At 37.8% G+C, this 27,682-nt stretch overlaps 1 protein-coding gene across 3 annotated transcripts in view; it reads left to right on the top strand.

Annotated features, from left to right (window-relative positions):
- Nucleotides 1-27,682, top strand: part of LOC139949116 (5'-AMP-activated protein kinase subunit gamma-1-like) — a 167,508-nt gene that overhangs the window by 27,982 nt on the left and 111,844 nt on the right. For all 3 annotated transcript variants that reach the window (XM_071947519.1, XM_071947521.1, XM_071947520.1), the window contains one exon: nucleotides 505-638. In XM_071947519.1, coding sequence (XP_071803620.1) covers nucleotides 597-638 — 42 coding nt within the window. In that variant the 5' untranslated portion in view covers nucleotides 505-596. The remainder of the gene's footprint in view (nucleotides 1-504; nucleotides 639-27,682) is intronic.

Here is a 27,682-nt window from a genome sequence, read left to right as displayed (position 1 = left end):
AATGCTGGTTGAATTAACTACTGGTTTAATACTGCCAAAGATATGGACTTTTAAATTTTTGTGTGAGAGCATTATCAAAAAACAATTTTATTTTCTAAAAACAACAGCCAGTAAGTTTTATACAAAACAATACTGTATGGCTATGTAGGAAGTTTTTGAAGTAGGGGAAATTTGGAGGAGGCTAAAATCTCAGAGAAAGAAAACAAAACGGGGGAAAAACAAAAAAAAAGGGAAAAGAAAATAGCTGGCAGCAAGAGAACCGAATAGCATGTCAAATCCCTAGCAGTCGGTGCTTCTGGGCAACACTGGAGTTGTCTAGCCTCTTTTACAATTTGTACTGATATTTGTTTAAAAAAATAGATAAAATTTGTTTTGTGTTGAGCTGTCAATATAAAATTTCCCTATAGGAGCACATTCAATGAATGAATGAATAAATGATGAAGGTATGTATATGTACCTAAACAGGGAATGACTTTTTCAACCACTTTTTTTTTTTTACTTAAGGTGTATACAAGCAGGTGAAGTGAAACTGGTTTGAATGTTTTTGGAACTACACGATCATCTGTGGGTTGAATATCTTTGTGTTGGAGGGTATCATGGCTGAAAAAATGGAGTTTGAATTTGATAACCCAAGCAAGGTAAGCAGTTTCTTGTAAAGGCCGGTTTATAGTCGGTCGCGCGATGGAAATTTTGATGCGCAATCAGAAAAAAACAACACAGTTTTTAGGCCTCATTCTTAGGATCACGCGCAAGATTTCCATTGCACGACCATCGCGCTACCAACTATAACTGGATTTAATGATCAAATTCTCAATGTAAAATGCTGTACCACCTGTCATCGTAAAAAACAAACGGATGAGTCGGCATGGGGTGTTGAATTCAATGGAGGGTTTCAAAATATAGTATGTAGTTAGCAATGACATGAACAACAATGTAATTTTCAGACTATAAAACAACATTCTCTGGTTTAAAGGGACACGTTGCCTTGGATCTGGCGAGTTGGTCTTTGAAAAGGTCTCTTGGGGATTCCAAAACCAATCCAATTAAATTTAGAAAGTCCAATCCACAAACCAAGTCTGAAGTTGGGACTTGTAAGTACTTTTCTAGGTATTGCACAGACAACAGTTTCTTTGTTTTAGCCATAAATGACATTTGTTTGCCTATAGTGCAAAAAGGACAGACCACTTGGTAGGGGTTGGGGATCCCAGGACCAATCCACATGAACAGTTTTTAGTCTTTCTGAGTTAAAATTTGTACACATGCACCCAAGTGTGTTTACACCTGCAATCCACATAAACATCCTTTGAAATTGCACAGTTTTCTGTCTACATCGGTACTAACATGGTTGGTCATTTTATGGAGTAAAAATTTTGACTCCACAAAATGGCCAACTGCGTTTGTTTGCGATGTAACATGAAAACCCAGCAATTTCTAGGCTTGTTGTGTTAATCTAAAGTCACCTTGAAGTGGTATTTTGTCAAAATAAAGCTTTTGTCACTAATGTGTGTTTTGATGAGTGGAATGAAAATTAACAGTTAACTAAGGTTACAAAATTAGTTCTTATCTTATTTACAAATTTAAGGGTAGGCCCCGATCAAGAGGGCACTGTTCGTGACGTCAATCAAGGCACAATATTTTAAGAGAAAATGCTACACAGCGCTGAAAAAGACGTCAGACCGGACCACTTGGCACTATTGCTCTTATGATTCTGACCAGCCATGTTTTGCTGCATCCAGCAGCAATAGACATGATAGACTGTGCAAGTCTCGCACGTAGCGAAAACGAGAACTTAATTTTTGTACAAAACCAAATTGTATTGAAATTGTTATTTGTTAAAAAATTCTAATAGATTATTATTTTTAACGTACTTTTTGTGCTCTGTCTCACGCTCACACGCACAGCAACCATTTTCTCACGCATTGGAGCCAGACAGGGAAATGATAAAAATGAACGACAATGTATTGCCAAATCGCAAAATCCCAATCTAGAAAGTTTGCACAATCTTCAGATTGAAAAATCTTCAGCTTTTAAGAATCTCACGCATAGCTGGCCTCTGGACTTGGCATCTCTGTGAATTGGATTGCATGTTATTTGCACATGTGTTTACTCTATGCATCAAGGCAGAGTCTGCCTCGCTTGACATCACAAAAGGGGTAGGCGGAGTCAACCCCCTAAATAACTTTATCGATTTTGTATACATATAAATCGTAACAAACAATAACTAAAAAAAATGTTTTATTTTTACTAAACATAAACTCTTATGTTTGAAAAAATAAAAATTATATTTCCAGGTGACTTTAAGGGTAGAATAAACTACTATATCCATATATATGAATGTCGCAACACACAGTTTCAAAAGCTTTTCAAAGACAAACTCGACTGATGCAAGGCAACGGTTCCTCTAAGCATGATTTAATTCTTGATTTTTTATGGCATACTGTTTCCGAAATGTCCTTCCGTGTGTGGCGGGGTAGGTATCCACGTTCAAACTGTAGGTCACAAAGAAAAGCATTGTAAGAGTTGAACAAAGGAGGGTCCACAACTGCAGATGTGTTTACACACTTTTAGTTTATTAAGACTAAAACAAAGAAGCGTTGTCAGTGCAATATCTCGAGAATTACTTGTCAATTAACTCCAAACTTAGTTTATGGATTTGTCTTTGTTTGTGGATTTGTCTTTTGTCTTGGGATCCCCCATGTACCTCATAGGTCTGTCAATGGTGGACTATAGTAGTATACATGTACCAGCCAAACTTGAAAAAGTGCTCCAGAAAAAAAAAACACGGAATAGTTTGTTAATGGCTGACATCCATGCTAGATTTAAATCATGGGCTCGGGAAGACAATTAGGGTGGATGGCCAGCTTGTGTTTGAGTTTTAAGGTTTGTTGGGTGATAAGGTGTCGTGTGGCAGGCCTAGAAATCCGACGCGAATACGCGAACCCGCAAATCGATTCGCGCCCGGCAAGGACGCCGCGAATCTGAGTAGATTTGCGTGAAATTGCCAGCATTTAGAAGGGGAAAATCACTTTCTCAGCCTTATATTTGGGTCAACATGAATTTATTTTTACTTAGACCCACTATTTTTAATATTTTTATTCCGTTTATCCGACACACAAGTTAGTTTTTTAAACCATTCACGTCGCTGTCGAGTCGAGTTGTTGTCTGATCCTTAACCCTAAACGGCCGTCATCGTTCGTCACACACCACTCACTCCCTGCCTGTAATACATGATGTAGTTCGGTTGAATTTAAGTCGCCGGTAAACACAAGCCAAGGACTGAAACAGTTATTGGTTCCAGCTGCAAAAATGAACCCCATTACATTTTGTTGTATCCTGTCCGCGGATTGGTTGATAGCCCAAAAGATCCCGTTTTGGACCAATAGTCTCCCTGGATAGTAAGCTCACAGAATCAATCTGTTTGTCAAAAACTTGGGCAATTGTATCCTGTTGTGACAGTACTGCCTCAAAACTAGACTTTTTTCCCAAAAATGTGAAAAATGCCTTTTTAAGGGTCTTTTCACATAATATCGAAATACGTGTCCACGGTAAAAATAAAAGAGAATATTTTTCTTATACTTTGTGGATGGTAGGGACTTGGGGTCCAAATAAACAACATTTACATTTCAAATCATAATATAACACGTTGCCATGGTAACAGTTCATTTGTGTTTAGGCAACTTTAGGCCGATCTTTTGGCGGGTATGAAAAACTGTTTTTTTTAGTTAATATTTACAACTCCACCCCACCAAAAAACAAAAATATTTCATAAAACCTTTTACATCACTACAGTGTATCATCCTTGGCTTTACTTGAGACAAAAAAAATATTGCTATAAATTTTACCCTTGTGCTATTTTTAGAACGTGCATTAGAGTATGTTTTTAGAACTTGCAAAATCAACATTTTTACCATATTTTTTGCCCTCAAAATTTCATTTTTTTCAGGGGTCTCAGAATATTTTCCTTTCGGTTTTGATCAGGGCCAAAATTTGTCTTTTTTATTTCTGGTAAGAAAAACTTGGGCAAGTGTATCCTGATGTTAACAGTACTGTCTCAAAAATAGACTTTTTTCCCCAAACAGAAAAATGCATTTTGAATTGTTTTTTCTTCATATTGAATTTCTAACAATAAAAAGTAATAATTCTATCAATCTTGCGGCTTTTCATAAGCACTAGTGGATTACCCAACATTGATCAGGAACTGTTGATGACCTTAATTTTACAATTTGCCCAGCCCAGCCCCAATCATATTTCTTGACATTGCATAAAACAATGTTTTGTGAATAGCGCCTCTTTTTTTGAAAGTGTTCCCTTTCGGTTGTTTCATGTCTTCTGGGTAGAAACACTGTGTTTATTGTATCCTGTTGTGACTGATCATGCCTTAAGTATAGTAATTTTTCCAAAAACAATGCATGCTTGTTAAAAATCTGGCACTGTTTCCATGCCCTTTGAGTAATGAATACAAAGTTTTTATTCAAACATAATGGTATCCAACCAAACCATAACCAATGCTTTGCCACTGAGAGTTCTTGATTTGGCTACTTTACCTATTGTACAGGTATGATTCCCATTGCAAGTAGAGTGCGATGAGCATTCTTTACAAGTTGTCTTTAATACAGGGCCTACTCTCCTTGGTCCCTGCCTGCTACCAAATGTAAAACTTTTCATAGAGATAGAGATCATAAACAATGTAGTTTCTGTGCTTGAGGCAGATGGTTTGGAGCATCCAATCATGTCCAACACAAATGTGGGAAATTAAAAAGCCCGCTTAAAAGTGTTGGAAAAGTATGCCAAGATCTTATTAAAAACAATGATACTAACGATTTGCAAGATGAGCATAAGAGATCATTTAAAAGGAACACGTTGCCTGGGATCGGTCAAGTTGGTCTTTGAAATGCGTTTGTAACCGTTTGTTATAAAATGCATGGTTAGAAAGATGTTTTTGAGTGATACTTGTGTGGATCATTATATTCTACTTTTAAAATATCTTTCCAATCATATGCATTTTGTAATAAACGTTTACAAACGCTTTTCAAAGACCAACTCGACCGATCCAAGGCAACGTGTTCCTTTAATGAAACAACATTGAAAGAAGTTGTAAATACTTGCACCTGCTCAACATAAATAAGTAAGATGCATTTGCAGTGACAAAAGTCTGTTCAGGCTAGTTTGATTATTTTTTCCATTCACTATCTTACTAATTCATTATTATTATATATGTCTCTGAGAACGATCAACAAAAAACATTGTCAAACATTACCTGCTTTTATTGTTTGCAACAGTACAATTGAAAGGAACCCCACCATAGATGGGGGAACTGCTTACAGAAGGCCAAAGCAGGTGAATGGCCATTTAGATACTTTGGATACAGTACTTGCTCACTTTTAGAGCCTCTTGGTTCTGATAGGGATGAAAATGTTTAGTTTGGTAGCGGGCAGGGGACCAAGAAGACTGTTATAAGGCCATGTATAGACAAGAATAGTAAAGGATGCTCATCGCACTACTTCTCTTCTTGCAATGTGAATCATACCTGTACAACTAGGTAAAGTAGTCATGACAAAACAAGAACTCTCAGTGGCAAAGCAGGGTTATAAACTTTTTATTTGTTACTTAAAGAGCATGGAAACAGTGCCATACTTATTTAACAAGCATGCTCGTTTTTGTTTTTTATCAATTCAAACTAAGGGATAACTTCAAAATGCATGTATATTGTTTTTGGAAAAATTACCATGTTTGAGGCAGAAGTGTCACAACAGGATACAATAAACCAAAGTGTTTCTCCCCAGCAGACATGCAAACCATAACGATAGCCCAACCACAACAAAAAGGGAAATATTCTGAGAACCAATAAAACATTAAGACAGTACAAACTTTCTTGATGTGCAAGGGGAATTAAAAAATGTGACTTTCAAAAAAGAGGCGCTGTTCACAAAACTTTTGTTTATTTTATGCAATGTCAAGAAATATGATTGGGCCGGGGCCGGGGTGGAGCAGGGGCGGGGCAAATTATAAGATTTAGGTCATCAACAAGTCCTGATCAATGTTTGGTAATGCAATAAGCCTACTGAGTGCTTATGAAAAGCTGCCAGATTGATGGAATTATTACTAACTTCTTAATGTTATAAATTCAAAATGAAGCAAATATTTCAAAACGCATTTCTCTCTGTGTTCGGGGAAAAGGGTCTATTTTTGAGACAGTTCTGTTACATCAGGATACAATTGCCCAAGTTTTTCTTACCAGAAATAAAAAGACAAATTTTGGCCCTGATCAAAACCGAAAGGAAAATATTCTGAGACCCCTGAAAAAAATGAAATTTTGAGGGCAAAAAATATGGTAAAAATGTTGATTTTGCAAGTTCTAAAAACATACTCTAATGCACGTTCTTAAAATAGCACAAGGGTGAAATTTATAGCAATATTTTTTTGTCTCAAGTAAAGCCAAGGATGATACTTTGTAGTGATGTAAAAGGTTTTATGAAATATTTTTGTTTTTTGGTGGGGTGGAGTTGTAAATACTAACTAAAAAACAGTTTTTCATACCCCAATATCGGCCTAAAGTGGCCTAAACACAAATGAACTGTTACCATGGCAACGTGTTATATTATGATTTGAAATGTAAATGTTGTTTATTTGGACCCCAAGTCCCTACCATCCACAAAGTATAAGAAAAATATTCCTTTTTTTTTACCGTGGACACGTATGTCAATATTATGTGAAAAGACCCTTAAAAAGGCATTTTTCACGTTTTTGGGAAAAAAGTCTAGTTTTGAGGCAGTACTGTCACAACAGGATACAATTGCCCAAGTTTTTGACACCAGATATGGAAAGACCAATGTTGGCCCTAAACACAGCCGAAAGGAAAATTTTCTGAGACCCCTGGCAAGTTGACATTTTGGGGTCCAAAAACAGGGTAAAAATGTTGATTTTGCAAGTTCCAAAAACATACTGTAATGCATGATGCAAAAATAGCACAAGGGTGATATTTAAGAGTCCCTGCCTGTAAGAATGTACCAAATTAGGGGGGGGGGTGTGATTTATGGGTTCGCAGATCTTCTTCCAAAAAATTAGAGTGATACACCATCATACCAAACGAATAAATCCAAAATTTTAGTTTGCTGACGCTTTCGGTTTTGGAGTTACCAGTTATCAAAGTTTGGGCCAAAAAGCCCTCGAGAAACGAATAGTACATTCCCTGTAAACACAAAAACCAGCGCCAAGGTCATCCCAAAAAAAGTAAAACATTTTTTGAAACCTCCAGTCGGGCTTATATCAAAAGTAAAAAAAAAAAGTTGGGATCTCGTTGGCGCGTCATGTTACGCGCACCTGAACCTTTGACGAACAGTGCCCTTGTGCCATTTTCAACGCCTCATAACTCAGCGCGCCTATAGGATCCCATGAATTAAACAAGTTCAAATGAAAGAGCTTGCATCCCTAAAACAAATTTAAGTGCAAAGTGAGTGGGATCTCGTTGGCGCAGAGAGATAATAGAGGTCAAAGTTCAAATTTTACCAATATATTGCGTTTTCGCACCTCCGTAACTTCGCGCGCCAACAACAAAAAATTGTTTTTATGGCAACTGGGTATTGGAACAGTTTTCATCTAATGACAAATGGAAAAAGAATCTTGGGATCTCTGCAACTTGCATGTCAAAAGATTTTTTGAAAATTTTCTAAAGTATTGCCATTTCACACATTTTTGCCTAAATTGGGACAACATTCACTTTTCTCATCACTGTAAGTATCTGTGCCAAACAAGATCCCATCAATTTTTTCTTGTATTTGGTTAAGTTGAGTGTTCCTTAACAGAATTCAATTGAAAAATAATTGAGATCATGTTGGCCCAACAATATAACAAAGGTCAAAGGTCATATGAAACTACACTACTGCCTATTTTGGGCGATTTTGCGTCGTCTAGAAATCCACGCGCCAATATGATCCCATTAAGTTGTCTGCATTTTATGATTATATAGATTCTCTGCAACACATAAAAAGCAAAAATCAAATGGGATTTGAGTGGCGCTAACAAATATTACAGATCAAAAGTTTGCAATACATGCCTATACTTATGCATTGCTGTGGCAACCGAAAGCGAGAAATATCCCCCAATTTGAAAATGTTGGCAAACCATAAAGGGGATAGGTCTCCAAAACGAATTTTGGTCAAGAGATAGACTGGACTTGTTTTTACAAATGGTGTTAGTTTAATGTTGGTGGGTAACTGTTGCCAAGGTCAAAGGTTACAAAGAATATGGCTGTTTTTGATATTTTCTGTCAAGAGTCAACTTCAGAGCCTTTTCAAGATTTTATTTAATGAACAAGGGCTCTATCCTTTATGTTGGGGAAAACCACTTATAATATCTAGGCACATGTGATTGTCCCAAATTAATTATAGAGCCCTTGTTCATTTGATAAAATGTTGACATGGCTTTGAAGTTGGCTCTCCACAGAAAATATTGGTGTTTTGTAATTCATTTTCTGTGGAGAGCCAACTTCGAAGCCCTGTCAACATTTTATCAAATAAGGAAGGGCTCTATAATTAATTTGGGACAACCATATGTGCCTAGATATTATAAGTGGCTGTCCCAAACTGAAAGGATAGAGCCTTTGTTCTTTAAATAAAATCTTGAAAAGGCTCTGAAGTTGGCTCTTGACAGAAATATCAAAAACAGCCATATTCTTTGTAACCTTTGACCTTGGCAACAGTTACCCACCAACATTAAACTAACACCATTTGTAAAAACAAGTCCAGTCTATCTCTTGACCAAAATTCGTTTTGGAGACCTATCCCCTTCATGGTTTGCCAACATTTTCAAATTGGGGGATATTTCTCGCTTTCGGTTGCCACAGCAATGCATAAGTATAGGCATGTATTGCGAACTTTTGATCTGTAATATTTGTTAGCGCCACTCAAATCCCATTAGGTTTTTGCTTTTTATGTGTTGCTGAGAATCTATATAATCATAAAATGCAGACAATTTAATGGGATCATATTGGCGCTGGATTTCTAGACGACGTAAAATTGCCCGAAATAGGCAGTAGTGTAGTTTCATATGACCTTTGACCTTTGTTACATTGGTGGGCCAACATGATCCCAATTATTTTTCAATTAAAATCTGTTTAGGAACACTCAACTTAACCAAATACAAGAAAACATTGATGGGATCTTGTTGGCACAGATACTTACAGTGATGAAAAAAGTGAATGTGGTCCCAATTTAGGCCAAAATGTGTGGAATGACAATACTTTAGAAAATTTTCAAAAAATCTTTTGACATACAAGATGCAGAGATCCCAAGATTCTTTTTTCATTTGTCATTAGATGAAAACTGTTCCAATACCCAGTTGCCATAAAAACAATTTTTTGTTGTTGGCGCGCGAAGTTATGGAGGTGCGAAAACGCAATATATTGGTAAAATTTGAACTTTGACCTCTATTATCTCTCTGCGCCAACGAGATCCCACGCACTTTGCATTAAATTTGTTTTAGGGATGCAAGCTCTTTCATTTGAACTTGTTTAATTCATGGGAACTTATAGGCGCGCTGAGTTATGAGGCGTTGAAAATGGCACGAGGGCACTGTTCGTCAAAGGTTCAGGTGCGCGTAACATGATGCGCCAACGAGATCCCAACTTTTTTTTTTTACTTTTGTTATAAGCCCAACTGGAGGTTTCAAAAAATGTTTTACTTTTTTTGGGATGACCTTGGCGCTGGTTTTTGTGTTTACAGGGAATGTACTATTCGTTTCTCGAGGGCTTTTAGGTCGAAACTTTGATAACTGGTAACTCCAAAACCGAAAGCGTCAGCAAACTAAAATTTTGGATTTATTCGTTTGGTATGATGATGTATCACTCTAATTTTTTTAGGAGAAGATCTGAGAACCCATGAATCACCACTTGGTACACTCTTACAGGCAGGGACTCTTAAAGCAATAATTTGTTTTCTCAAGGAAGGCCAAGGATGATACTTTGTAGTGATATAAAAGGTTTTTTGAAATAATTTTGCATTTTGGTGGGGTGGAGTTGTAAATATGAGCTAAAAACCAGTTTTTCAGACCCCAAAATCGGCCTAAAATGGCCAAAAAACAAAATGAGCCGTAACCATGGCAACGGGCTATATATAGAATTGAAAATGCAATTTTGTTTACTTGCACCCCAAGGCCCTTCCACCCACAAAGTATAAAAAAAATTCATTTTTTGACCGTGAGCAACTATGTCAATTATTTACCTGAACTGACTCATACATGTAATTGCTTTATTTTAAACACACTTGTGGATTAGGTCACTTGGGGCTGGCCCGAGGTGCACTGACATCACCACGGGAAGGCTCACGCGGTGACGTGTCTGGTTTTTTTTTTCTGGTTTGAAGACGAACGTGGGGTAATTGTGTGTCAACGTTCGTCCTGGGAAAAAATAAAATACGCAACATCGGGGTCGACCCAGGGAAGCTAAACGAACGCACCCTGTATCAATTACCTCCCCTGTGTGGGAGCCTTGTGCACCGCCTCGCCGCCGAACTGCAGACCACATTGGGATCATATTACACAAACCACAACCCATCCACAACCGTTTTATGAATGAGAGGTCACCCCATGTGCATTATGGATGCTTATTGGTTGAAATGGGCAGGATATACACACGTAAGAACAGCCATGCGCAGTAGACACTTTAAAAGACACTTTATGTGTGTGTAACTCATAGAGCCACAACACCATGGGTAGACAGTACACTTCACAGATCCATACTTCGATTTGTTTGAACTTTCAAAGTATGGAAATTGGGCATAGTAATTGACAGAACTTTATACTTCAAATATACATCGCGATTTAATCAAATATCGCGATACTCTTTTGACGATATATCGTGGGATAATCGCCCAATATCGCCCAAGCTTAGTCATTCGTCACCCGGTAGAGGACATTGTTGGTAACCTGGAGCTTCCCCCAATCAGACACAAGCCACTTGGACATGTGAGCTAGCTTCGCTTGTTCTTCTGCGTCCGGTCGTCTCCTTAATATGTTGTATAACTGGGCCAATGATTGAGTCTTTGTGTTGTTCAGTAGACATCTGATGGAGACTTATGCCTTGAATGGTGCTCATGACGTTGACACGAGCTGGTGAATCAGGAGAAGGATTGGGACAATAACCATCAAGGCAACCTCAATCGTCACTTGTCCCTCCCACACGTCTGTCTCCTGATCTTCTACTTCAGGCTGGGGGAGTCTAGAAAGGGTGTCAGCATTGTCGTTATTTTTCCCAGGACGATATTTGATGTCAAACTGAAAGTTTGCCAACTGGGCAATCCAGCGCTGTTCTACCGCTCGTAGTGTGGCTGTCTTCAAGTGTACGAGTGGGTTATGGTCTGTGAAGACTGTGAACTTCCCTCTCATCAAATACTCTTTGAACTTATCCGTAATAGCCCAATTCAAGGAGAGAAGCTCCAGCTTGAATCACTATAGTAGGCGTCATTGCGTTCAGCCTTGCGCAGACCTCTACTTGCGTAGGCAATCACTCGCTCCTTTCCACCAAGGCCTTGATTGCTGGCATCCGTTCACAATAGGAACGGCTTGGTGTAATCGGGGTAAGCAAGTATTGGTGGGGACATCCGGCATTGCTGGAGCTTGTAAAATGCCTGTTGGCACTCTGTGGTCAATTGGAAGGGGAGCTATGTTGAGGCTTCTTGTTTTTCTTTGGTTGACCTGTCAGGGCAAATAGTGGTTGGGAAATTTTTGAGAAATCCCTCACAAAACGCTTGTAATAACTTGACAAAGCCAAGGAATCACCTCACTTCTTTTAGGGTTGAAGGAGTTGGCCAGGTCTCCAATGCTAAACATTTTTCTGGGTCAGTCTAGATACCCGGTTCTGTTGCCACATGACCGAGAAAACTGATGGACTTCTTCAGTAGGTGACACTTAGAGGGCTTAGCTTTCAGTCCATGTTCAGCGAGTCGGGAAAACACCATCAAGCCTCTCCAGATGTGTGTTGAAGTCAGGGGAGAAAACAATAATGTCATCTTTAGAACATCGGGGTTTCACAAGATTGATCTCCAAAATATCGCTCCATAAATCGTTGGAATGTGGCTGGTGCATAACTAAGGCCAAAAGTAAGCTTGGGCGATATTGCTTTTATTATCCCACGATATATCGTCAAAAAAGTATTGCGATATTCGATTAAATCGCGATGTATATTTGAAGTATAAAGTTCTGACAATATACTATGCCCAATTCTCATACTTCAAACAAATCGAAGTATGGATCTGTGAGGTGTACTGTCTACCCATGGTGTTGTAGCTCTATGAGTTACACACATAGTGTCTGTTAAAGTGTCTACTGCGCATGGCTGTTCTTACATGTGTGTATATCCTGCCCATTTCAACCAATAAGCATTCATAATGCACATGGGGTGACTCTCATTCATAATATGGTTGTGGATGGGTTGTGGTTTGTGTAATATGATCCCATTGTGGTCTGCAGTTCGGCGGCGAGGCGGCGCACAAGGCTCCGTCACAGGGGAGGTAATTGATACATTGTGTTACTTCTTAAGTGTCTGTGGGAGACCGCCTGGGGCGCTAAAGTGTTTGATGTTATTTTTTTTTCAATTGGGGGATCTTGGGGTGTTGGTTCTGGGACTTAAATTTTTTTTAAAACAACCAGTTATGGTTGCAAGACGTCTCAATTAGGGAAGACATTGTGATACTTCATCAAAACCACGATATGCCGATAGTTCGATTAACAAAAAAATCAAGATGATATGGTAATCGTTTTAGAAATGGTATCGCGTATTTCAATTATATCAAGATATCGCCCAGCCTTAGCCAAAAGGCATTCTATTGAATTCGAATAGACCCATCGGTGTGGTGAATGCTTTCTTGGACTGTTCATCGGATCCATGGTTATCTGCCAGTAGCCACTCACAAGATCGATAGTTGAGAAACATTTCGCACCGTGCAGGGCATTAAGGGACTCATTGATTCGGGGGAGGCGGTATGCATCAAGGACTGAATTGAGTCGTCGATAGTCAATGCATAGGCGAAGTCCACCACACTTCTTCCGTACCAGCACTATTGGGGATAATAGGACTGGACCTTCTCTGGATGGGGACTATGGAGCCTCCCAGGGATTATAACTTCTGTACCTCCAGGAATCACAATGGGTCGGTGGTTAGCAGCATATATGAAGTTATCAAGGTCATCTTCGGCTCGGTCATTAGGGAGGGGAACATCTGTTTCCACTGTTCTCGGGAGTCGTTGCCATGCCTGCATTGGCTTTGACTGTGGCTTGGACTGGAAATGGGTGGAGTGAGGGTTCTTGAAAAGGACATCTTGGCATTGTGGTAGTATATTCATGCCAATGATACATGTACTTGTTGCAGTTGATTTTCTAAGCACAAAGAACACCGCTTTCTCAATGTTAGTCCATGGGATGTCTAGTCCATTTGTTGCAACAAGACGAATGAATGGGTTAGCTACATCTACACTGCTAGAGTCGATGTTGTTGAGGACCATGGATAAATTAAAAATGCGGCCGCCCGCGGTCAGACTCGTTCTAGAACGAGTCCATCCCAAAATTGTCACGCGGCTGTCCCCAGATGGATTATAGCGCTTCATTGATTTTTAAATTCCCTCATTATCGAACTCTATTGTTGCTACCTTTTGTTGTTTAGATTACATGGACAAGGCAGCTCGTAAGTAAGATCAAATATGTACATGTACAGCCAACCTTCGAGTTTGCCAAAGCCAATACAATGATATGCTACTGCTATAACAAGTTGAACTGGTGACAGTTCTTAAATTTGAAATCCCTGCCAACTTATTGCGACTTTTTGTTTCAGATATCAATATAAACCACAAGGGAAACTGACTGGGTAAATTTTTAAATGATTTTTGGGGTTGAACAAAGAATTGACTAGAGTGGGATTCGAACCAACGACATCCGGATTAACGTGCCGGCGCTCTACCAACAGAGCTATCTAGCCCTATATTGGCGGTGTCCCTATTTTGTCAATATCTTAGTTCGGGGGTGCCAGTCAGAAGCTATACAACCGTTAACTGCCGTGTAGCCAGGGATCACACCCAAATTACGATACAACCTGGGAAGCGGCAGCTAGGGGACCACCTTAAGGGGATGCAACTTTTTGTTTCAGATATCAATATAAACCACAAGGGAAACTGACTGGGTAAATTTGTAAATGATTTTTGGGGTTGAACAAAGAATTGACTAGATTGGGGTTCGAACCAACGACCTCCGGATTAACGTGCCGGCGCTCTACCAACTGAGCCCGAACAAAGATATTGACAAAATAACGATAACGATAACGATAACGATAACGATAACGATAACGATAACGATAACGATAACGATAACGATAACGATAACGATAACGATAACGATAACAGTATTTATATAGCACAATGTGAATTGGCATTCCTCAGAGCGCTTAACAGCAAAATGAACAGCATTACAAACAAACAAATACTTTAATATTTCCCAATAAAAGCCCAAAACAAACAAACAAATACTTATAAAATTAAGCCAGACCAGCTGTTACCTAAATGAAACCATTAAAAATACTACAAACAAGTTAAGGATCTGAACAATTACTCTTAATACTAAAAGTTAAAATTTCAAGTATAAAAAGCCAAAAAGATTAAAATGGACTACACTGTAGCTCGGGGCATTTGTGTTTCCTTATATAAACACAACTCTCTTCTTTGATTTTCTATGTTTGATTTTGCTACCAGTGAGGTTGGAAAAGGTGTAGATAAAAAATAATACTTGGTGTTTAGAGTAGTCCTCATTCCATTGAGTTTAGTGTTCATCATTGGTGGACACGTGGGTTAAATGATTTGAAGGGTAGAGATGTATGTTTTAGCTGTGTTGCATGTGGTCAAGTACACATGGTTGTATTTGTTGCTTGCAAGTTGTTAATCATGGTGATAAGACCAATGTTTATTCATTCATGTTTCTTACACCTAACTCCATTCATTACACTATGTAGGACAGTCAACAGTTTCAAAGTTGTGAGGAGCAAAGTACAAGTTCACAAAGTTTGGTAAGCAATTGTGTGTGTTACATGTACATACGATGCACTTCAAGCAATTGTGTGTGTTACATGTACATACGATGCACTTCAAGCAATTGTATGTGTTACATGTACATACGATGCACTTCAAGCAATTGTGTGTGTTACATGTACATACGATGCACTTCAAGCAATTGTGTGTGTTACATGTACATACGATGCACTTCAAGCAATTGTGTGTGTTACATGTACATACGATGCACTTCAAGCAATTGTGTGTTACATGTACATACGATGCACTTCAAGCAATTGTGTGTGTTACATGTACATACGATGCACTTCAAGCAATTGTGTGTGTTACATGTACATACGATGCACTTCAAGCAATTGTGTGTGTTACATGTACATACGATGCACTTCAAGCAATTGTGTGTGTTACATGTACATACGATGCACTTCAAGCAATTGTGTGTGTTACATGTACATACGATGCACTTCAAGCAATTGTGTGTGTTACATGTACATACGATGCACTTCAAGCAATTGTGTGTGTTACATGTACATACGATGCACTTCAAGCAATTGTGTGTGTTACATGTACATACGATGCACTTCAAGCAATTGTGTGTGTTACATGTACATACGATGCACTTCAAGCAATTGTGTGTGTTACATGTACATACGATGCACTTCAAGCAATTGTGTGTGTTACATGTACATACGATGCACTTCAAGCAATTGTGTGTGTTACATGTACATACGATGCACTTCAAGCAATTGTGTGTGTTACATGTACATACGATGCACTTCAAGCAATTGTGTGTGTTACATGTACATACGATGCACTTCAAGCAATTGTGTGTGTTACATGTACATACGATGCACTTCAAGCAATTGTGTGTGTTACATGTACATACGATGCACTTCAAGCAATTGTGTGTGTTACATGTACATACGATGCACTTCAAGCAATTGTGTGTGTTACATGTACATACGATGCACTTCAAGCAATTGTGTGTGTTACATGTACATACGATGCACTTCAAGCAATTGTGTGTGTTACATGTACATACGATGCACTTCAAGCAATTGTGTGTGTTACATGTACATACGATGCACTTCAAGCAATTGTGTGTGTTACATGTACATACGATGCACTTCAAGCAATTGTGTGTGTTACATGTACATACGATGCACTTCAAGCAATTGTGTGTGTTACATGTACATACGATGCACTTCAAGCAATTGTGTGTGTTACATGTACATACGATGCACTTCAAGCAATTGTGTGTGTTACATGTACATACGATGCACTTCAAGCAATTGTGTGTGTTACATGTACATACGATGCACTTCAAGCAATTGTGTGTGTTACATGTACATACGATGCACTTCAAGCAATTGTGTGTGTTACATGTACATACGATGCACTTCAAGCAATTGTGTGTGTTACATGTACATACGATGCACTTCAAGCAATTGTGTGTGTTACATGTACATACGATGCACTTCAAGCAATTGTGTGTGTTACATGTACATACGATGCACTTCAAGCAATTGTGTGTGTTACATGTACATACGATGCACTTCAAGCAATTGTGTGTGTTACATGTACATACGATGCACTTCAAGCAATTGTGTGTGTTACATGTACATACGATGCACTTCAAGCAATTGTGTGTGTTACATGTACATACGATGCACTTCAAGCAATTGTGTGTGTTACATGTACATACGATGCACTTCAAGCAATTGTGTGTGTTACATGTACATACGATGCACTTCAAGCAATTGTGTGTGTTACATGTACATACGATGCACTTCAAGCAATTGTGTGTGTTACATGTACATACGATGCACTTCAAGCAATTGTGTGTGTTACATGTACATACGATGCACTTCAAGCAATTGTGTGTGTTACATGTACATACGATGCACTTCAAGCAATTGTGTGTGTTACATGTACATACGATGCACTTCAAGCAATTGTGTGTGTTACATGTACATACGATGCACTTCAAGCAATTGTGTGTGTTACATGTACATACGATGCACTTCAAGCAATTGTGTGTGTTACATGTACATACGATGCACTTCAAGCAATTGTGTGTGTTACATGTACATACGATGCACTTCAAGCAATTGTGTGTGTTACATGTACATACGATGCACTTCAAGCAATTGTGTGTGTTACATGTACATACGATGCACTTCAAGCAATTGTGTGTGTTACATGTACATACGATGCACTTCTTCAGCAGACCTGCCTCCCAGTATTTTATACTTTTTTTTTGGTTTAAAATCTAAAATGTATAAATCAGATAAAAACAATGCATATTTCCCCGATTTATGCTTCCAAATTCTGTGTTTTTAAATTAAAAAAACTTGAAAATCGCTGTTAAAACCATTGCGAAACTAACACAGTCCTGTCTGGTATCATCCGCAATCATGCGATTCACAACGCATTGCACCGGGTCTTACTAAGTGCCATCAACTCGCCATCATTTTGCTTGTGTCGTCAACTCTCAACTACAACCCTGCAGATGGCAGGCATGGGTTAGTTTTAATCTTGACCCAAGACGGCACCGAACAATTTACAAGTAGTGCAGTAGATAAAGCGCCCTCTGTTGTCGTGTTGTACAAGCATAGGCTTGTTGTACAAGCCTATGGGCATGATAGGCTTGTTGTACAAGCCTAGCCTGTGAAAATGCAAGATGGCGGCCGACTGCTCTGCTGAGAGATAATTTTTTCACGAGAAAATAAACCCCATATTTTACACCGAAGTGTTACCCAAAACTTATGAAACTTCTCCTTTAGCCAACACAGTTCAGTTCTATGCCTCTTTTGTGGATTTTAAAAACATATCGGAGCAGTTGACGGCACCAAGCAAGTTGACGGTGAGTTAACAGCAAGGAAGTAGTTTAGGTACGATCCTATGTATTTCTACCGTGTCTTTGATTGGCTATCATATACGCGCAAAATTTGAAACGCCGTGCGTCTCCAAAAAGCTCTATATGCCGAAACGTGTGCGTACGTATTCACTTTTTTTGTCACACAACACTGAACGCCAAGGCAATTTTATGACTTTTATTACACACAGCGCATCCAACGCCCAACACAGAACGAATTAACCACAGGACTAATTGTAATATCCCTTATGTTTGGATATTTTGGTGTTAAACTTCCAGGGGTTATGATCAAGCAAGGCATGCTGGGAAAAAATGGCGCGGTGAGATCGATCACCCCTGGGAATAAGGTTGACCTCGGCGCTATTTCCAAGTGAGCTATGCTGACCGAACATTTTTATTCCAAAAGAAGTTTTTTATACAATCGATCCTCAAATAATAAATCCATACAAATGACTGTTATTAAGGGGAGAAATTTGAACCCTTATCGTCCAAAAATGGAAAGAAAAAAACCTCAAAAACTTTTTTTTTTAATGTTTTGAAAATTGTTTGCATTAATATTACAAGTGGGCTAGTGAAACTTTTGTTGCCAACCAAAAGTTTGTTTGACCCTAAACTAGCAAAGTATACAGATTCTGTATGTTCACCTCTGGCGACTGCAACAAAATCAGTCCAGGTTTGTCCCTACTTTTGGGATACATTACTGGCAGGTCTGTAAGGTTGGGAGTGTCCAAAGCGTCACCACAAAATTTTTCTATTTTTTTTTTCAACACCTGGTTGCATCTCTGCTCTATTAAGTACGATTTTCCAAAAATCTAATTAGCCAATTCTGATATACACATTTACAAATTTGTAGTTGGAATACAGGTAAAAATATTCACTCTAAACTGCCGCAAAACGCTGACCGCACTGCACAACACATCGCACACTCACCCACTCACAACATAAAAACCCACACTACACACAGACATCATTTTCAGGCCTGTAGTCTCTTTTACTCTGCGTGCGCCAAAAAATGCAAGAATCTAGAGGGCGTTTTGGGAACCAGCAACAATTGCTTTGAGGCAAAGACACGTTTGCGAATGCTCTGGAAAATAGTTTATTCCCCCATTATTTGTCCAGCATGGTAGTCGCATTGTCTGGAGCAGTAACTTGTGAATTTAAGCATCCTTACGAAAAACTTTAGAATAAGTACTGTAATTTACTGTTGATAAAACGTTAGGCGGACAAGAACCAGTACCCAAAATTTCAGAAAAATATTTAAATTCCAATGAACAAGGCACTCGCCGTACAAGACGCAACATGTCAACTAACGGAGGCTAGCAAATTTTTGTTTATGCTTGCATAGGATCCAATTAACTGCTTGCTTTTACTTTGCTGCAAGTACATCTGGCGATGTTTTGCTGCTGCCAACTAGCTCTTAAATGACATGCTTTTTCAGCTGTTTTTTGGGGTGGGTACACTGCTTCGTAAAATTTTAACAGGACAATTAACAGGAAACTTTTCTCTACCATGTCTACTGGAAAATGGCATGTGAAGTTTTAACATAATTTTGATGACTTTTCTGACTGTGAATATACACTACTACAGCTTGCATGTATTCATACAAGCCCTTTTTGTTCATGCTGTCACTCACAACATAGGAGTGCAGCAGCTAACTACAGCCATTGTCCTAAGGATTCCAATTGTAAATAGATAACTAGACATTGAGAGTTTGTGATCAAAAAGTGTAAAAAAACAAATGTTGCACCTTGCTTTGTTCTCAAGACTCATAATAAATGATCAAAATTGCAATTATTGTCAAAACAACACGATGACGTTATCATGATGTCATTTCGAGTTCAAGATGTTAATGTCCTTTACTAACAATACACCAAGTTTCACCTCAGTCAAACTTTTGGTTTGGCAGACACACAGCTTTGAAAAGTGCTAGGAAACCACAAATAGTATGTTTCTATTATGAAGGAAAATATGAATAGAAATTTTGAAACAATTATTATAAACTCTGACACAGACATCTAGTAAAGTGAATTTGTGTATTTTTTAATCTGCCGTAAAAGGGCACACTTATATTTGTTGACATCATCGGTATATTTGTTTTTTACCCTGACCTTTGCCCGACTTGTGTTATGTGAAGGTAAAGCATCAAAAGGTGTACATTTAAACATAAAACCCCATTAAATAATGCCTTTTCAAAGCATTTTACAGTCATTTCCGGTTTAGACAGATCAAAAGGTCAAGAAAAGGTCACCAACATATCAATTTTTAGGTGAAGTTAGTAAAGCCCTTTCATGTGATGTGAAAAGATTGACAAAATAGCTTGTGTGATTGAGGAAATAATTATGAAATATTGAGGACTGTAGAAGAGACTAACTAACCGTGAGGGACATATACGTTTAAAAGGCCTGGAACGAAGGCTATTATGCACGAAGCATCGCGCTGTATGGATATGAGCAGTTGAGCGTGACCCTGCACTGCTTACTACACGTGTTGTACATGTACAATTTTACACACGACAAATGGTGGAATTTCGTAGTTCTTTAGACATGAATTTTTGAATTTTTCAACGTCATATTTTATTGTTAGAATCCCTAGTGTGGATCAAAAGTTATGATTTCTTGAAATAATAAACTTTGAGTTTTCATAACTCAAGAATTGATGATGTCATTATGAGGTAACTTGAACGGTTTCCTCTCCTAATGAATATCTAACAATGTGTGAAGTTTCAAGTTCATACGCTCTTTGGAAAGTTGTTTCTATTAGCAGACAAGGGACGTAGATAAGAAGAAGAAGAAGTATCAACTAGACTTAAGTTTTTTTCATAACAAAAACAAGGTGCTCGGCTTCTGGGAGTACAAAAATACACCCTGGTGGACAATTATCAAAAGAAAAACCCATGAAATTAGGCCTTTTCAAAGCATTTTATATGCACTTCTGGTTTAGACAGGTCAAAAGGTCAAGAGAAGGTCACCAACATATCTATTTTTGTGAAGTACGTAAAGCCGTTTCATATGATGTGTAGATTGCTAAAATAGCTTTTGTGTTTGAGGACATAGGAAGTTATGAATAATGACGACTGGAGAAGAGGTTAACTAAACGCAAGGGAAATGTTTATGGAAAACGCCTTGAAAACAGCCTACGTACGTCATTATTTATTGAGTTCCTAGTTTCCTCGACCACAATTCAGCAATCATTTGATCATCATAAAACAAAGTATTGTTTAAATTATTGGCACTTCATTGTGACATTATTCTTACTATTATTTATACAATCTATTAATCCCAAGACTGTCACAACGTACAATCAAAAATAACTTGTAGGCCTATGGGATAAGCTTGCATGAACTTTGGCCTATAGTGAGGTGCACCCCTCTGGCCTTTCTCAAATATTATTTCCATTTTTTGAGACAATTTTATAACACTGGAGGCTGTGTTATTGTTACAATAGTGTTTTTAAAATAACAGGTTGTTTTTCCGTCCTTAAATCTGGATTGTTTTATATACTTGTTTGTATAAAAGTTTTGTTTAATCCGGCAGTTTATTTTAGCATGACCCCTCCTAAATGCTTGTGCCTTACACTTAAACCATTCTGTTTTCTTTGAATGTTTTGTATTGTAACATCCATGTCCGTGCATGGAGGTAGAAATAGATTAGTTTACAGAACATCTTTTCCTACATAGAGAAAGTTCAAAAGGGCTTATGTTATTCCAGAGATTTTTTTTCTGCAAAATATTTAACTCAGAATAACGTGGATGGTCGTTTTAACAAATAATCAATACAATTGATGGTTATGCTAAGTTCAAGAAGTAATAGATATTGTAATACTGTCGTGAATTCCGTGGGTCCAAAACGCCCTTCACCCGGGGGGAGTGGTCGATCGATGTAACGTCTCTGCTTCCAGGTGTTTAACCAAAACATGACCAATGTTCGTCATTTTGTACTGTTGTTTTCTCACATAGTTAAAAGTCCCATGAATCACTGAAGTAGGTGGCCATCTTAGCGAAACTTCGTCTTCAATTCCACATTGACCACTCAGCCATCAGAAGGGTAACATTTGAACAATTTGACGCCGTTGAGAGGAAATCGTTTTCGCAGCTTTCTGCATAAATAGAGCTATATAGCTCTATGCATATCACGCTATGGCACAGAGTACAATTAACTTGGCCGCATGCCACCAAAATATACCTAATACACTACGCGTGTATTACTTGTTGGTATAAAAATTTCGAAAGTTGAACAATTTGACGCCAAAGATTTTGAGTAAATTATTTTCGCAGCGTTCTTCATGCCCATAGAGCTATATCGCATATGGCACAGAGTAAAATGAACTTGCCACCCCACCAATGAAGGCCTGTAATATGCACATACATACACCAGAAACCGCGTGACTGCATCGCATAAATGATGTACATGTACACGAGAACTCTTTATGCGCAACCAATGGGGGAATCTCGTAGTTCGTTATACATGAATTTTTGAATTTTCAACCTCGATTTTGAACCCGATGACAAGGTCAAAATGGGGTCATGTCTGTGAGGCGTTTATGGAGTTTCTAATAACCTTTCAGATGATGTATCGATTGTAAGAATCCATTGTGTGGATCAAAAGTTATGATTTTTTGAAATAATAAACTTTGAATTTTTATTACTCAAGAATGGCTGACGTCATCATGACGTATATGTACAATGTAACTAACACAGTATTCCACTCCTAATGCATCTACATTGTAACTAGTGCAAAGTTTCAAGTTCATATGAGTTTTAGAAGTGTACTTTTAGAGGACAAGAGAAGAAGAAGATGAAGAAGTAAAAAAACAACAAAAACTAGATAGTGTTTGTAGAAACAAACACTAAGTGTTCAGCTATTGTTAGGTCAGTGTTTGATGGTAAAGCATCAAAAACTGTACATTTCAACATAACAGCCTTTAAATAATACCTTTTCAAAGCATTTTACAGGCACTTCCGGTATAAAAAGGTCAAGAGAAGGTCACCAACATACCCATTGTGTTGAAGTACGTGAGGCCCTTTATATGATGTATAGATTGTCAAAATAGCTTTTGTGGTTGAGGAAATGTGAACTGATGAATAATGGCGACTGGAGAAGAGACTAACTAACCTGAAGGGAAATGTTTGTTGACGCCTTGAAAACAGACTACGTACGTAAAGCCCTTTCATATGATGTAGATTGTCAAAATAGCTTTTGTGGTTGAGGGCATAGGAACTTATGCATAATGACGACTGAAGAAGAGACTTACTAACCGGAAGGGAAATGTTTGTTGAAAACGCCTTGAAAACAGACTAAACACTTAAAGCCCTTTCATGTGATGTATAGATTGTCAAAATAGCTTTTGTGGTTGAGGACGTTATGCATAATGACGACTGAAGAAGAGACTAACTAACTGGAAAAGAAATGTTGGTTGAAAATGCCTTGAAAACATTTTGGTTGAAAATGCCTTGAAAACGGACTAAAAAAGAAGCTATTTATAGGACCCGAAAAAACAAAAACCAAAAAATAAAAATATAAAAAAAATTAAAAATTTGGTCGCCAATTGGTCTCCCATCCAAGTACTGACCAGGCCCGATTTTTTGAAATAATAAACTTTGAATGAGTGTATCTCGTCAACTGATGACGTCATCGTGACGTAGCAACTTTTGCATCATCTACTGGTTATTGTTTACCTGTGTGCAAAGTTTCAACTTTATGCAAGCTTCTCATCGATGCTTTTTCTTGCGGACAAGCGACTCTGAGAGGAAGAAAAAAAAAAAAAATAACTAGTCAAGTGTTTGGAGAAACAAACACTAGGTGTTCAGCTTATGTTTGGTCAGTGTTTGAATCAATGAAAAGAGTGTTGTTAATAGCTCGTTAATGGCTCGTCAAAAACATAACAGTTTTCTCGATGTGTAATAATTTTATTGTAAAGCATCAAAAAGTGTACATTTCAACCTAAAAGCCTTTAAATAACGTGTTTTCAAAGCATTTTACAGGCACATCTGGTTAAAAAAGGTCATAAGGTCAAGAGAAGGTCACCAACATACCCATTTTTGTGAAATACGTAAGGCCCTTTCATATGATGTATAGATTGTCAAAATAGCTTTTGTGGTTGAGGAAATGTGAACTGATGAATAATGACGACTGGAGGAAAGACTAATTAACCGGAAGGGAAATGTTTGTTGAAATCTCCTTGAAAACAGACTACATGTATGACGTAAATCTCTTTCATATGATGTATAGATTGTCAAAATAGCTTTTTTGGTTGAGGAAATGTGAACTGATGAATAGTGACGACTGGAGAAGAGACTAACTAACCGGAAGGGAAATGTTTGTTGAAAACGCCTTGAAAACAGACTTGTAGCGCCTTGTAAAGCCCTATCATATAATGTATAGTGAATCAATGAAAAGAATAAAAATGGATTACTTTTATACATTTCAATTTTTTATTTCTACCACCATATTCAACAGGAACTGTAAACAACATGCATACAACAATTATTCACAAGAAAAAGCCAAGCTGAAAATCTTTTTGCTCGTGACAGGATTTTTCAAATCAACAAACTTTCGTTAAACAGATTTTCTAAACTTTTGATGTCATAGCTAAGTTCTTATTGAGAGATTTGATTGTATTTGTATTTACACACTTGCACACATTTATTTCATTGCTGCCCTACATTTAAACTTACACATTTTACAAAGTTTTATAAGTATATTCAAATTATGAGTGAGTACGTTTACAGTATTACTTAGTATCTTAGGATATGAAAGTTTACAATGATTTAGATAGTTATATATTAGGAAGCTTTTAAAGTAGGATTAGGTTAGGGTGAAGTAGAGGCATAGTGCCTTTACCTATGGACAGACAAACAACATAAAATACTATACAGAAGAAAGAAAACACAAGACAGACTAGACAAACAAAATACACGACAGAGGCTAATATATGATGGTGAGTAAGTTAACAATATACTTAAATATGAATAAGCATCAAGAAGTTTTTTTTTAAATTTTATTGTGAATGCAGGAAGAGTGATTGAAGATTTAATTGAGTAACTCAAATGATTCCAAAACATAACGCCATGTTGAACAAGACTTTTTTGGTATAATGTTGTTCTCTGGCGGGAAACGAACAGGGTTTTCTTGGCAGTGCTACGAGTATAGTGTGAATGGATGTTGGAAGTTAGTGTGAAAAGTGAATTAATGCAACTTGGCAATGCATTATTCATAGCTTTATACATAAATTTACCCAAATTTAGTTGGTAAAGGTCAATAATTTGTAGTAATCTAAGATTACAAAATAATGGAGCCGTATGGTCACGGGCACCAGCATTAGAAATAATATGAACAACTCGCTTTTGCAAGGTGAGAATTCTACTGTTTTGTGTTAAGGAACCACCCGAAGTACATTGTAAGAATGGAATAATTTAAAGACGGTAGAACCAAAGAGTTATACAGGGTCAGCAAAATAAACCCACAAACGAATTTTCTTAGACGGTTAATTAGACCAATTTTTTTAGCTACTTTATTGGTAACGTGTGATTCTTCCAGGATAAATTCTCATCAATTTCTACACCAAGAAACTTGGTATGTGTCACTTGTTTGAGCACTACACCATCCAAAACTAGGGGTACAGATTGAATATATCTACATTGAGCTTGACAGAATATAATATAATTGGATTTTAGGAAATTAAGACAAAGTTTGTTTGCTTTAAGCCATTTACTTATTTTTGCGGCTTCAATATTTAAAATGTTCACAGCTGCATCAACGCATCTGTAACTAAGAACTAAACTTGTGTCATCAGCAAAAAGGCAAAATGATGTAATATCGGATGTGTTACAGATGTCATTAACCCTTAGCATGCTACGAGGCTGTACACACAGTATTCCCCTGGTGCTGAATTTCCTGTGTGGCGCTACTAAAATGCACATACATTTTTCCTCAAAGACCTTTACTCTGTGAAGAAAGTGTTTTGGGCTAAATTACAAAATAAGTTTTATACTCAGTATTTTATTCCCAATCCAATGCAGTAAACATTATGTTTTTTGGATAAAGAATAACCGAGATACGCTTGTTTCATTACCACTATTCTATCACCGGCCGCCAAGCCTAGTTGCTGGCGATTTTTATCGGGGCCATCGACCGATCCAGACCCATCGCTGCTGCCATCCGACCCATCACCGTGTTCATGTACATCGTTATCGTTGACACATACACAGTACACGTACACAGTACACATACAGCATTCTCAACATATCAGAATCTCTCAAAAAAGCTCTTCAAAGAATGATTCTCCGGAGTCCTGAAAATTTTCCAGGAATGCCGCATGGACGTCCATTGTGTCCGCATTTTGTCTTAGCGTACAGCTTTTTGATCGGAAATTGTGAGAAAATTTGGGACAAAAGATTGTTTTTTCAAGATGAAATATCGTTGCATACATGTACAGCTAGATACATGCAGCTGGAGGAGGGTCAGGGGTCAATAGTTTCCCAGATTTCCTCATCTATTTACTTGCAGTACTGCTGGGCGACTGAAGTCGCCGACAGCGCGCAGGGAATAAACACGCTCGGCGACTGCGGTCGCCGATAGCGTGCAAAGGGTTAATATAAAGAATGAATAGCAAAGGTCCTAAAACAGAGCCTTGGGGCACTCCACAGATGATATTTTGTTTTGTTGAAGTTGTAGAATTATATGAAACAACTTGTGTTCTGTTAGATCCACTGTTTAAACCACTCCAACGCTATTCCGCGAATTCTGCGAATTCCGCGAATTGTAAGTGCATGCAAAAATTGTCAGCAGACGAAAGCAAAATAATATTAATTTGTTCACGCCATTATCAGTAAATTTAAAAGATGGGTCAAACTTTGTTTCATACAGTGCGAACTTGTCGAAAGTCCAGATACTTTACACCGCTCACCAGATTTTGTTTAAATCATCTTCAGAATTGAAGGGGTCAATAGTCATAAGTCATACAGAGCAACATGATTTTCGACTTCCTTTTTATCATCTTCGCTGCATGCAGATCTTGAAATTACCCTTCAGGGTTACTCACAAGTACATGTACATTGTATCACGTTCAATGAAGCTTATAGTATATAATTTTTCAAAATAAGCCATGCCATGGTTAACTTTAGACTATTGAAAGAGGCACTTGTTTTAAATCAAAATGTAAAACGAAGACAAATCGAGGAAATGGCAAACCTAAGCCCCTCGTGAATTTTGACTTAAAGGGAAGGTACACTATTGGTAATTGCCAAAGACCAGTGTTCTCACTTCCACATATGCATAAAATAACAAACCTGTGAAAATTTGAGCTCAATTGGTGATTGGAGTTCGGAGAAAATGATGAAAGAAAAAAAAACCTTGTTGGACAAATCCGTGTGCTTTCAGATAGAAATAAAAGATTTCTACTTTCTAGCTAGAAGTCATTGATTATTTTAGTGAGACATTACAGCTTTCTCAAAAACTACGTTACTTCAGAGGGAGTCGTTTCCCACAATGTTTTATACTATCAACAGCTCTCAATAGTTTTTAAGTTAATATTTGTTTTGAGTAATGACCAAACGTGTACCTTCCCTTTAAAACATTTAATGAGTTAAGCAATATTTCTACCAGTGGCTGTAGGTTGTATCATGGAAATAAGTAATGCAACACAGCGAGTGGAAATCTGTCACTGGATCAAAAACCATTCGGCTGAATTTTTCATAATTTGCTGTATTCTGAAGAGGCAAAAATAACAAGAAAGTTAAAGTATCTCAAGGAAAATCAATTCAAGC

Source organism: Asterias amurensis, chromosome 16, assembly GCF_032118995.1.
Source record: "Asterias amurensis chromosome 16, ASM3211899v1".
NCBI classification, from domain to species: domain Eukaryota; kingdom Metazoa; phylum Echinodermata; class Asteroidea; order Forcipulatida; family Asteriidae; genus Asterias; species Asterias amurensis.
Note: the sequence above shows the minus strand (reverse complement) of the source record. Positions and strands in the feature narration are given on the sequence as shown.